Raw genomic sequence first — 12,472 nt, forward strand, 5'->3', positions numbered from 1 at the left:
GATAAAAATGTTTAATCGATGAGAAAATGTGCAGAATGTCGACCAAAATCCATCTCGTTGAGTCTTCTACCACTGCCGGCCACTGGGCTTCCTCTCACTACCATATTTGGTAGTGAGTTTAAACGCCAAGGGATGCTTTACATTTATACATCTGGTGAAATATCTGTCTCGTTGTTCTATCTTGTGGAATGGACTTCTTCTATGGTATATTGACGATCGCACAATTTAATGTGCATCCGGCAACCTGCTGTGCGGGATGGAAACAGGATTCCCCAAAATGGTACAAAATACCACAACAACAAAAAACTAACAAAAAATAAAACTAAATCAAACAAATGTTCTGTTAACTAAATAAAACATATGACCCCTACACAGGCTCACGGGGAACCTGGTAGGGCGGGTCTTCCGGCACCCCTTGCAAGTCTTCAGAAGTAAGTCCCAAGAACGTTTCTGCACTGGCTATCTTTTGGCTGGCAGCAAACATTTACTAGACTGTGCTGCGTCCACTACCACATCTTCACTAGCATCAATTGTTTTCTCATTCTGTTAATCGCCTCTGCATAAGAGATACGATTGACTGCTCTGACCTTTTGTCACCTCAATTTCCTTCACGTTTACAGGGCACTCCAGGAAGTCTGGATTAGTTTATTTTGTAAATATTTTCTTAACTATATTTTCTGAAAACTGCATTGTTCGTAAGTAAGCATTTGACGGTAAGGTCTACACTTCACCAGGGCGTAGCCTAACGTGATCAGAAATCTCAACTAGTAAGCAAATCGCAGCAATGAAGAATTGAGTGCGTTCACGCCAATGGGGGATTCTGGCAGGGGGGAGATTTTCGGTTATGCCTGTATAGGCGAGACCGAAAAATGTCGTCCCCGCACAAAACTAGAATAGTCCCAGTAAGCAAAATGACGTCTAAAATACGTATTTACCAGACGAAGTTAGGTTCAATTTAGGTTCTGAATGAAAGGTGAAAATGTATTTTCCATATGTTTTAAAAACATATTTTCCAGGATGTTGAAAAATACATATTTTCTGGAAGTTGAAATCAAGGCCTGTCTGGAACTGCACCAAAAAAAGACGTCCTCCTGTGCTAACTGAGGTGTAGCTTACAGTGTTGCCTAAAATTACATTTTTATGAATGCCCGTCTGTGGTAAACTTAGATGTCGGCTTGTACTTACTGGGGTGTGGCCTACAATGTAATCCCGCAATGGAATTTTATGAATGCCCACCATTTGTAAAACAGGAAGTTGCATTGGCTTTATTAGTTCTGATTCCTGTGACTAATTCATTTGGCTATTTAAGCTCTGAAATCAGCTACCCAACTTTATCAGGAGTTCTCGAGCCTATTTGCAATGTGTTTACACAGCGGGAAATGTAGAAGTATTTTTCATGTTTTGCTATGATCAGCTTGTCCAACATTGACCGATACAAACTTGAAACCACTGATCATGACAATGGAGTGAAACTCCTGGACAACAGTTGTGATTGTCCATTTTACTTTGACCTGTCCTGTTTTTAGGAAATGTCGTTTGTTAACATGATATCACATTTTTTTATTTGATTGAGCGTCATTTAGGTTCCGGTATTTGATCTAGAGAAACCTGCATGATGTAAAAAAGTGGCTGCCTCATTACATTTTTTTATTTCCAGTCTGTAGGCTATAGAAAAGGCCATACTCTTTTTTATCATATATCTGCTACGTGATTTATGTTAGATTAATGAAAAATATTGGTCGAGCGCTTAAGAGATGCGTCCCTTCACCCTGGAGAGGCGCACAGGGAATGGACAAGCAAAATATTTAGCAGTGGGTACTGCTTGTCAAATGAGGCATAAGCACTCACCTAAAAAGCCCATATGCCACTGGTTGAGAGAAATTGTAATTGTTTGTGGGCAGAATTATGTGAGGTTTTGTGTGTTGTTGTTGGAGGTCCATCTTGGTCAGTTTAGGTGGTTAGTCTGCTGCCATATTCGGCCGCCTAATGCCCCATGTACACTATGAGCGGGTCCGACAAGCTCTTTATCAAAAAACGACAGGTCTGACAGACTTTCTTTTTCTTCATTCACCCAGCGGCAGCGGATCAGACGCCGGGAACCAACCACAGCAGGAATTTTCTTCAGGTAATTGTATTCAAACTGAACATCCATCGTCACCCCTGAGATGACTCCTTTGACGGGTGCTCTACAGCGAAGTTCAAAACCCAACACTTCTGTTGTTTGGATTCTTTTCAGGCTCACTGCAATCTTCCTCTGTTCTTCTGAAAAACAATGAATCAATTTGTACTCCACTTTTCCCAGCTCATACCTCACCATTTGACACCTCAAACAGGTTTCCCACATATGCATCCCAACAAGAAGCGATTCATTATCATTCATACACATATCCTCCACTCCAATTTCAGCCAATTTCCTTTTTGTTCCAGTTTTCGCTACTACTGTTGTCCATTCAGAACATTCGTCTTCATCAACTAGGCTCGACGCACTGCTTGATTCGAACTCAGGACCCACTTCCGCCATCTTTTTCTTTAGCCGGAACCATAGTCCTCAACGAATGGACTTCTTCTTCTATGATATAATGGCGGTCTTCAAACCAACGTTAAAGGTGCATGCCGCCACCTACTGGGCTGGAGTGTGTGGTCAATCACGGTTTTTAACATTTCTAAATCCTACCTATCTCAGTACTTCAGAGAAAATAATAAAGAACTCTACTAACTTCTAATAGACCCTCCCCATCCCACAAATCCCTTCCAACCCCCCCCGACCTCAATCTTTCCCTCTCTTCAACATACTTACATTACACATTTACATTTTAGTCATTTAGCAGACGCTCTTATCCAGAGCGACTAACAGTAGTGAATGCATACATTTCTTCATACATTTTTTTTCCCCCTACTGGTCCCCCGTGGGAATCGAACCCACAACCCTGGCGTTGCAAACACCATGCTCTATCAACTGAGCCACACGGGACTTACAACAATATAAATTTGGTCTCACCTCTACCCAGTGGAAAATTTATATCAATTATCTTGTTTTAAAGCTCTTTTGGCTAACTGGTCTACAATTTCATTCCCTTCCACACCTGAATGGGCTGGCTGGGACCCAGCAGAATCTCACTACTACTCATTCTCTCAATTCTCCATAATAACATTAATACCTCCAATAGTAGGTCACTCCTATTAGATTTACCAGAAGATAAATTATTCAAATCAGACAGAGAATCTGAGCATACTATAATTCTAACAGGTTGTACGTCCTCCACCCACTGGAGGACAACTATTATCGCCAACAGTTCAACTGAGTATACTGACAGTTCATCTGTTAGTCTTCTACATATTTGCACATCACATTCAAGAACGTAAACGCCTGCTCTTGTGCACCCACTATCAGGGTCCTTGGATCCATCTGTGAAAAGCGTTAAAAAAAGCATAAAAACTTCTACCAATGTAAATGTCAACCAGTTTCCCTATATCACTGACTTCTGACCAATCCTTCCTTTTTCTCTACCAAGGTTAGCTCAACAACAGGATCTGTAAGTAACCATGGAGGAACATCCCCTATCACCACAGATGGGCCAACCTCCAACTCCCTTAAACCACTCGCATCAGCAAGCTTTCCAACTGTCCAACCAAAACCACTGCCTTGTCTACTAGTATATGCTCAACAGTCATCTAGAACAGTAACGGTGGGATGCTCAACCTGACAGCCTTTCAACCTAACCCTATAAGCTAATGACAATTGTTTTACGCCGTATATCCAAAGGCATCTCACCTGCCTCCACTAGTAAGGCACATACAGATGTAGATTTAAATGCACCAATACATATCATAGCTATATACCAGATTCTGTCCAGCTTCTGAATCCAAATCTTTGCTGCTGTTCCATAAACTATACACCTGAAAAAGGGAATGGACTTGAGTTGGTGCCCCTCAAAACATTGAACGTTTTTGTACTTTGCTGTTTGTATAGCTCCAAGGTGCCCTCTATGGGCCGTACACTGACACCTGTATATGTGTGCGCGCATCGACACAGAAATGATTGCATTTTAGACATCGTATCATTTTTATTGGTTGTAAAAACATAATATCATATACAACATTAATGGTGTGTAGACAGAGGCCATAACCCACACTCACCTATAAACAAATTATTTCTACCTTATAAAACAGTCAATAATCTTGCCTTGAACCAAATTATACACAAATCAAAGCCACCAAACTGTGATACATGATCTATTGATGACGTATTAAATATGTCATAGAAGGCAAGTACCCAGAACGATTTATACAGCAAGTCCCAACACCAGAGAGCCTGTACTTATCTATATGTGATTTATACCGGTTTCTGCAAAGCATACAGTTGAAGTCAAAAGTTTACATACACTTACGTTGGAGTCATTAAAACTCATTTTTCAACCACTCAACAAATTTCTTGTTAACAAATTATAGTTTTGGCAAGTCGGTTAATACATCTACTTTGTGCATGACACAAGTAATTCCAGTTGGTCAGAAGTTTACATACACTAAGTTGACTGTGCCTTTAAACAGCTTGGAAAATTCCAGAAAATGATGTCATGGCTTTAGAACCTTCTGATAGGCTAATTGACATTATTTGAATCAATTGGAGGTGTACCTGTGGATGTATTTCAAGGCCTACCTTCATACTCAGTGCCTCTTTGCTTGACATCATGGGAAAATCTAAAGAAATCAGCGAAGACCTCAGAAAAACAATTGTAGACCTCCACAAGTCTGGTTCATCCTTGCGAGCAATTTCCAAACACCTGAAGGTAACACGTTCATCTGTACAAACAATAGTACGCAAGTATAAACACCATGGGACCACGCAGCCGTCATACCGCTCAGGAAGGAGATGCCTTCTGTCCCCTAGAGATGAATGTACTTTGGTGCAAAAAGTGCAAATCAATCTCAGAATAACAGCAAAGGACCTTGTGAAGATGCTGGACGAAACAGGTACAAAAGTATCTATATCCACAGTAAAACGAGTCCTATATCGCCATAACCTGAAAGGCCACACAGCAAGGAAGAAGCCACTGCTCCAAAACCGCCATAAAAAAGCCAGACTACAGTCTGGTCTGATGAAACAAAAATAGAACTGTTTGGCCATAATGACCATCGTTATGTTTGGAGGAAAAAGGGGGAGGGTTGCAAGCCGAAGAACATCATCCCGACCATGAAGCACGGGGGTGGAAGCATCATGTTGTGGGGTTGCTTTGCTGCAGGAGGGACTGGTGCACTTCACAAAATAGATGGCATCATGAGGATGGAAAATTATTTGGATATATTGAAGCAAAATCTCAAGACATCAGTCAGGAAGTTAAAGCTTGGTCGCAAACGAGTCTTCCAAATGGACAATGATCCCAAGCATACTTCCAAAGTTGTGGCAAACTGGCTTAAGGACGACAAAGTCAAGGTATTGGAGTGGCCATCACAAAGGCCTGATCGCAACCCTATAGAAAATTTGTGGGCAGAACTGAAAAAGCGCATGCGAGCAAGGAGGCCTACAAACCTGACTCAGTTACACCAGCTCTGTTAGGGGGAATGGGACAAAATTCACCCAACTTATTGTGGGAAGCTTGTGGAAGGCTACCTGAAACGGTTGACCCAAGTTAAACAATTTAAAGGCAGTGCTACCAAATACTAATTGAGGGTATGTAAACTTCTGACCCACTGGGAATGTGATGAAAGAAATAAAAGCTGAAATAAATCATTCTCTCTACTATTATTTTGACATTTCACATTCTTAAAATAAAGTGGTGATCCTAACTGACCTAAAACAGGGAATTTTTACTAGGATTAAATGTCAGGAATTGTGATTAAACTGAGTTTAAATGTATTTGACTAAGGTGTATGTAAACTTCCAACTTCAACTGTATATACCTTCAAAAAATTTCCTGATATGATACAGTGAAGAAAAAAAGTGCTTGAATCAAAAGGTGCTTTAAAATCAAAGTAGCAACACTAGTTAATAAACATGACATGAAACACAAATACCCATCTCCTACTACGGAGGCTCATGGATCGTTCTGCCTAGATTGTGAGTGACTGAGATATACTTTATGGTGCAGACAGTGAGCGTGAGGAGCGACACATTTTGTGATGACCTAGCCTAAATGTTTAATCCACAGTAAATGGTTCCCCAGAGGTGTGACCTAAGTTCCCCAAATGGCAAGCACTAATGACAGATCTGTCTGTACAGAGTGAGTCTGTGCTTGAGAGCTTGTATCCGAGATGTGTTCGGTCCTCATTAACATGACATAGGGAATATTATTAAATATTCCACTGGAATATTTCACTAATGCTATGTAACCGAATGTGTAGAATTAGAAACCATATTCAACACTCCCAGCTCTCTTAAATACTTGGATCTGGTTGGGGTCTGATGCGTCTAAATGTTGTAGTGTCATGTCAATGCAGAATAATACAGAAACCTCAATGTCCTAACAGTCATTAGTGAGTGTGTTCTGGAGTGGAATAATACAGAAACCTTCATTTCCCAACAGTCATCAGTGAGTGTGTTCTGGAGTGACCTAATACAGAAAATACTCATCATTGCTCACCACAGGGCAGGCAGAGGAACTGAAACGTCATGTCACCCATCTTCATTAATTATTTACAAGACTTATATAAGAATATGCATGTACACTTGCACGCCTAGGCACACGCGCATTTACACGCACACACGCCCGCACCCACTCACGCAGAACAGAAGTGTTGGCTGCAGTCTGTTTGTGAGGGTGGTTTTAGATGAATTATATGACTATGTCTCTCTCCAGATGTCAGCTGAAAATAAAACACGTGCTATTTGTTTTTTGAGTGGAGATCAGAAAATATTTCCTAACACCTCTTGTCATGTTCCTTCATCACCCTCTTTTAAAAAAATTTTTTTTAACCAAGGGTAAGATTTACTAACCTGGTCTAATCCCTGGCCAGGGTACTACATAAAAACTACAAGGGTACAGACATGCTCATTCTAGAACATGAGCAGAATAACATATTGTGGACCATAGGGGTGAGACCAAGGCCGTTCCAGGACAACCCTGTATTCTAGAACACCAGAAACACAGTGATGTAATCAATCCAGCATGGGCCGGACGGACCCAGTCTCCAGAGCACACCAGTCCAGAAGGCTTCTACATCAGCTTCATCTTGAATTAAAAACCCAACCAAGTCCAGCTTAAGGTGGGTCCACAACCGTACAGTTCAACTAAGAACAGTCACATGACCTGACGATCCATTAGGGTTCCAACCAGGAATACCCATTTATAGGGGAGCCATGGTAACCTGCTTCACAACAACATGCCTTAATAGGCCATCTGCACCGATTAACTGAAGAAAAGAGCAGCTGGCAAAGCTAACTGTCAGATAGCTTGTAGGCCTACTGTTATGAATGCTAACTGACAGTTAGCTTGTAGGCCTGCTCTTATGAATGCTAACTGACAGATAGCTTGTGGGCCTACTGTTATGAATGCTATCTGTCAGATAGCTTGTAGGCCTGCTGTTATGAATGCTAACTGACAGATAGCTTGTAGACCTACTGTTATGAATGCTAACTGACAGTTAGCTTGTAGGCCTGCTGTTATGAATGCTAACTGACAGATAGCTTGTAGGCCTACTGTTATGAATGCTAACTGACAGTTAGCTTGTAGGCCTACTGTTATGAATGCTAACTGACAGTTAGATAGCTAGATAGCTTGTAGGCCTGCTGTTATGAATGCTAACCGACAGATAGCTTGTAGGCCTACTGTTATGAATGCTAACTGACAGTTAGCTTGTAGGCCTGCTGTTATGAATGCTAACTGATAGCTAGATAGCTTGTAGGCCTGCTGTTATGAATGCTATTTGACAGTTAGCTTGTAGTCCTGCTGTTATGAATGCTAACTGACAGTTAGCTTGTAGGCCTACTGTTATGAATGCTAACTGACAGTTAGCTTGTAGGCCTACTGTTATGAATGCTAACTGACAGTTATCTTGTAGGCCTACTGTTATGAATGCTATCTGACAGTTAGCATTCATAACAGTAGGCCTACAAGCTATCTGACAGTTAGCTTGTAGTCCTGCTGTTATGAATGCTATCTGACAGTTAGCTTGTAGGCCTACTGTTATGAATGCTATCTGACAGTTAGCTTGTAGACCTACTGTTATGAATGCTATCTGACAGTTAGCTTGTAGGCCTACTGTTATGAATGCTATCTGACAGTTAGCTTGTAGGCCTGCTGTTATGAATGCTATCTGACAGTTAGCATTCATAACAGCAGGCCTACAAGCTAACTGTCAGATAGCTTGTAGACCTACTGTTATGAATGCTATCTGACAGTTAGCTTGTAGGCCTACTGTTATGAATGCTCTGACAGTTAGCTTGTAGGCCTGCTGTTATGAATGCTATCTGACAGTTAGCATTCATAACAGCAGGCCTACAAGCTAACTGTCAGATAGCATTCATAACAGTAGGCCTACAAGCTATCTGATAGCTTGTAGGCCTGCTGTTATGAATGCTAACTGTCAGTTAGCATTCATAACAGTTAGCATTCATAACAGTTAGCATTCATAACAAGCTTTCTGTTAGTCTTTAGAGCAGCAGACGGATGCCGTCCTTGTCTCGTTCTCTGTCTCTTTCCATCTCTTCTTCTCTGCCTCGCTCTTGCATTGATACTGAAAGATGGTTGTCTTGTCTTGTCCAGAGTCTTCTTGTGGATATTGGAATAGAGTTTTTTGTAGCGTAGAATCGCACTATATAGAAACACATTGAAAAGCAGCATAGCTCTCTGCACATCAAGCCCATTCAGTAACATCAGGGTGAATGGAGCTCTTGCACTTACCACTTCAGTGTTATCCATCCAGTCTAGTTTCCATAGATCTATTTAGCTGAGGGACTGACCCAGCCCTGCTCTCTGCTCAGAGCCTACAGGTCTAGTAGATGAAGGTGAAGAGGCAGTCCTGTTGAGGGTCAGGAGGCTGGTCCAGAGGGGTTGAGGGGTACAGGGGCTGGTCCAAGGCAGTGGAGGGGTACAGGGGCAAGTGGGGGAAGTACTGGGAGAGGGTGGGCATGGGAGGGGCGCTCACACTGTAGGCCTTTAGGGACGACAAGCCATTAAGCAGCGCTACATCCAGGAAGGATACATGGAGGATAGAAGACGAAGGGTCAGTGGAGGCTAGGGACCCCATCCCCTCTATATCCTCAGTCCCAGAGGCGATTGTGAGGACCTGCTCCGGGTGTAGGGCACCCTGGGCAGCGATGTGGACCCTCAGTCTACGGAGACCGAACAGGGCCAGGTACTGGGTGGGGATGGCCAGGGACCCGGGTCCACAGTAGGACAGGCACAGGTCTGGCACCACGCTCCCATTCAGTAGCTCTGTGAGGACCCAGGGCTCTCTGAGCCACATGGTCAAGCTGCCCTGCTCCCTCAGGCCCCCAGGGGTCAGCTCTGAGTGCGACATGGTGCGGCAGCTGCACAGCAGGTTTGCCAACGCCTCGTCACAGTCCTGGATGTTGGTGGAGCAGCTGCATTTCCTCAGGCTGTTGCCGTGGGTGGCACTGTTGAAGAGCAGGGTGCTGTTGCCGGGGCCCGTGCTCGAGCCGACGGTCGTGGAGAGGAGTAGAACCCACAGTAACAGGGCAGGAGGGCGGCGACAAGAGGAGGCCCTGTTTAGAGACATCTCCACGGAAACCAAATGGACTACATCTTCACCGAGTGGATATCCTGAAGCCAGTAAGCAAATCTGTAGGATGGGAGGGAAAGTTATGCAGATTTTTAAAGAGCAAAGTGTACTTTGAGATAGATTTCAACCTAATATAGACACCAAGACAAATCAAAAACAAAGCAAAATTGAAATCAAGACAAATTCTACCAGTGGGAAAAATGTGTCAGATTGCCTTCTGCCTCTGTCACAGAAGAAAACAATCATACTCACTCGCTCAGAATAGCACATGATAAATAGCTGCTCTGTCCTACAGTAACCTAGCTGCTTCTTATTTAAAATTCCAGTTTATTGGTTGTAGGTCCGTGAGAGACAGCCATCTGAATTCAGCTCTTTATTTCCAGGCGCCCGTAATTGAGCAATTTTTTTGTTGCTCTCCAACTTTATTGGGGAGAGGTCCTTCAGGCCTTGGGCTACTGCGGATGGCATACGACTGTCTATAAAAATGCCTGCACCGTGCTGCGGTAAAGGCAGAGGCCAGCCACATTAAAACTGTCAGGAAAAATAAAACACTGCCTCTTTCTTTCCCCATCGAGGAGCAGAGGAAAAGAGGGATGAATAAGGACTTCCAGAATAACTTTTTCCCTCTTTTTGTTTTTAAAGGAGAGGACTTTCCAATGTTGTGATTGGCATCACAGTTGGACAAAATGTACTTAGTTGTCTGAAACATGTCTGGAAAAATAGAAAGATGGCTCTGGTCACAAAGAATCCTATTTATTTATGTCTTATATAACCAGCATATAGCGCTGAAGATGGCTTCAGTTGCCACTACAGTGCCAGGCTGGCAGACTATGTAAGAGGATATGTTTGGTTGAAAACCTAGACTAACAGAGGATTTGGCTATGTCGATCCCCACTCCTCAGCCTAGCATCAAACATCTCTTATCCATCACAGAATATCAAGACATTCTCAGTCTTTAAAAAGAATATACCATATTCCTTAAACCTAAACTAGAAGTTCAGCAGCCATGTCTCCATACAACACTGTGTCAACTTACTCCCACTCTGTGCTAAGGTGTCTGACTGCTCCATGTAGCCTCTGTATCCTTCAGTCACCCTGCTAAGTACACAGACCACAGCCCAGTCTGCATTACCGGAGCCCAAGCTCTATAGACTACTGTTCTGTTCCATTCCTATACAGACCACAGCCCAGTCTGCATTACCGGAGCCCAAGCTCTATAGACTACTGTTCTGTTCCATTCCTATACAGACCACAGCCCAGTCTGCATTACCGGAGCCCAAGCTCTATAGACTACAGTTCTGTTCCATTCCTATACAGACCACAGCCCAGTCTGCATTACCGGAGCCCAAGCTCTATAGACTACTGTTCTGTTCCATTCCTATACAGACCACAGCCATGACTTACAGGTCTGCAATACTATAGAGCTCAGTACAGCTCTATAGACTACTGTTCTGTTCCATTCCTTCCCACTCCTTTACTGTCCCAGTCCAACTCATCCCCCTCTCTTTATGTCACACCAAACTTTGCCTCTCCCTCTGTCTCTCTCCCTTTTGCTTCCCTTGCTCCCTTCTTTCCTTCCCCTCCCTTCATTTGCTGCAAACTCCAGCTGCTGGGCCGGATGCTGAAGGAAAGGGAGACGGGGAGGGAGTGAGAGAGGAAGGTGGCTGCTGTTCCAGTCAGCTATGAGGAGCAGCGCAGAGCATTCCTCTGACATCATGTTCCGTATGCGGCCGCAAGCACCCAACCGAATCCTCCCTCTCTTTCTCTGCCTCTCCAAATCATCCCTCTCTTTCTCTGCCTCTCCATATCATCCCTCTTTCTCTTTCTCTGCCTCTCCAAATCATCCCTCTTTCTCTTTCTCTGCCTCTCCAAATCATCCCTCTTTCTCTTTCTCTTTCTCTCCAAATCCTCCCTCTCCTTCTTCCTCAAAATCTCATTTTCTGTCTGAGACTGTCACGTACACACACACACACACACACACACACACACACACACACACACACACACACACACACACACACACACACACACACACACACACACACACACACACACAGACATTAGGCACTTTGACACATTCCCATAGGATAAATCAGACAAGATGTGGCTTGATTATTAAAAGTTTGGCTACTTACAGGGAAGAGCGCTGGCAGCAGTCAGGGAGGCATGTGCTTCTCAGTCGTTATGATTTAGCTCTGCTCCAGACGCAGCAATTTAGCCTTCCACATCTGTTGGCAGACCCAGTGGAACTCCTCACCCGTCTAGCAGACGCAAGGGGGAGAAACAGTCAGCCAAGAGAGAGGCACAGAGGGGGAGAGACAGAGAGAGCTGGGAAGAGTGAGAGAAGGAAAGGAGAAAGAAAGACAGACTTACTCTCTGAATATGGGATAGCACGGACAGTCTTCAGTGATGATGACACCGGACACAAATAATCTGCCCATTTTCTCCTCATGTCACTCGCTTTCATTCCCCCTCCCTCTTCCTACCCCCTCTCTTTTTTAACTCCCTCTCTTCTTTCCTCCCTCCCTCTCTTCTTTCCTCCCTCCCTCTGTTATTTCACTCCCTCCCTCTCTTCTTTCCTCCCTCCCTCTTGTCAGTGATTTTCCTCAAGCTGCCATCTGCTGGTAGAATACAGTAAGCCTACTACTAAACAAAACTTTTACCATTCAGACTAATACAGACTACTTACACTATTAAAATTGCAGTATTGAATATCATATCTATCAAATCATGTTATTTGAATACCATACAATTAATCTGAAATGTTTTTAACTAATGCCAAGCTACAAAATAA

General features: G+C 43.4%; 1 protein-coding gene and 1 long non-coding RNA gene across 2 annotated transcripts; one reads left to right on the plus strand and one right to left on the minus strand.

The window, feature by feature from the left end:
• The first annotated feature begins 123 nt into the window (after nucleotides 1-123).
• On the plus strand, nucleotides 124-4,310 carry LOC115161380 (uncharacterized). Its single transcript, XR_003869252.1, has 3 exons — nucleotides 124-431; nucleotides 2,076-2,125; nucleotides 3,513-4,310. It is a non-coding gene; the product is annotated as an uncharacterized LOC115161380 (long non-coding RNA).
• A 4,349-nt stretch (nucleotides 4,311-8,659) lies between these two features.
• LOC115161381 (uncharacterized protein C21orf62-like) lies at nucleotides 8,660-12,175 on the minus strand. Its single transcript, XM_029712327.1, has 3 exons — nucleotides 12,052-12,175; nucleotides 11,814-11,939; nucleotides 8,660-9,738 (listed from the first exon to the last, which is right to left on the minus strand). The coding sequence occupies exon 3, from the start codon at nucleotides 9,673-9,675 to the stop codon at nucleotides 8,929-8,931; it is 747 nt and encodes a 248-aa protein (XP_029568187.1). The 5' UTR covers nucleotides 9,676-9,738; nucleotides 11,814-11,939; nucleotides 12,052-12,175; the 3' UTR covers nucleotides 8,660-8,928.
• Nucleotides 12,176-12,472: the final 297 nt, after the last annotated feature.

This window comes from Salmo trutta, chromosome 24 (assembly GCF_901001165.1).
Source record: "Salmo trutta chromosome 24, fSalTru1.1, whole genome shotgun sequence".
Lineage (NCBI taxonomy): Eukaryota > Metazoa > Chordata > Actinopteri > Salmoniformes > Salmonidae > Salmo > Salmo trutta.

Excerpts from the sequence above, each read along its gene's own strand:
- LOC115161381 (XM_029712327.1), bottom strand. The coding sequence starts at position 9,675 with ATGTCTCTAAACAGGGCCTCCTCTTGTCGCCGCCCTCCTGCCCTGTTA.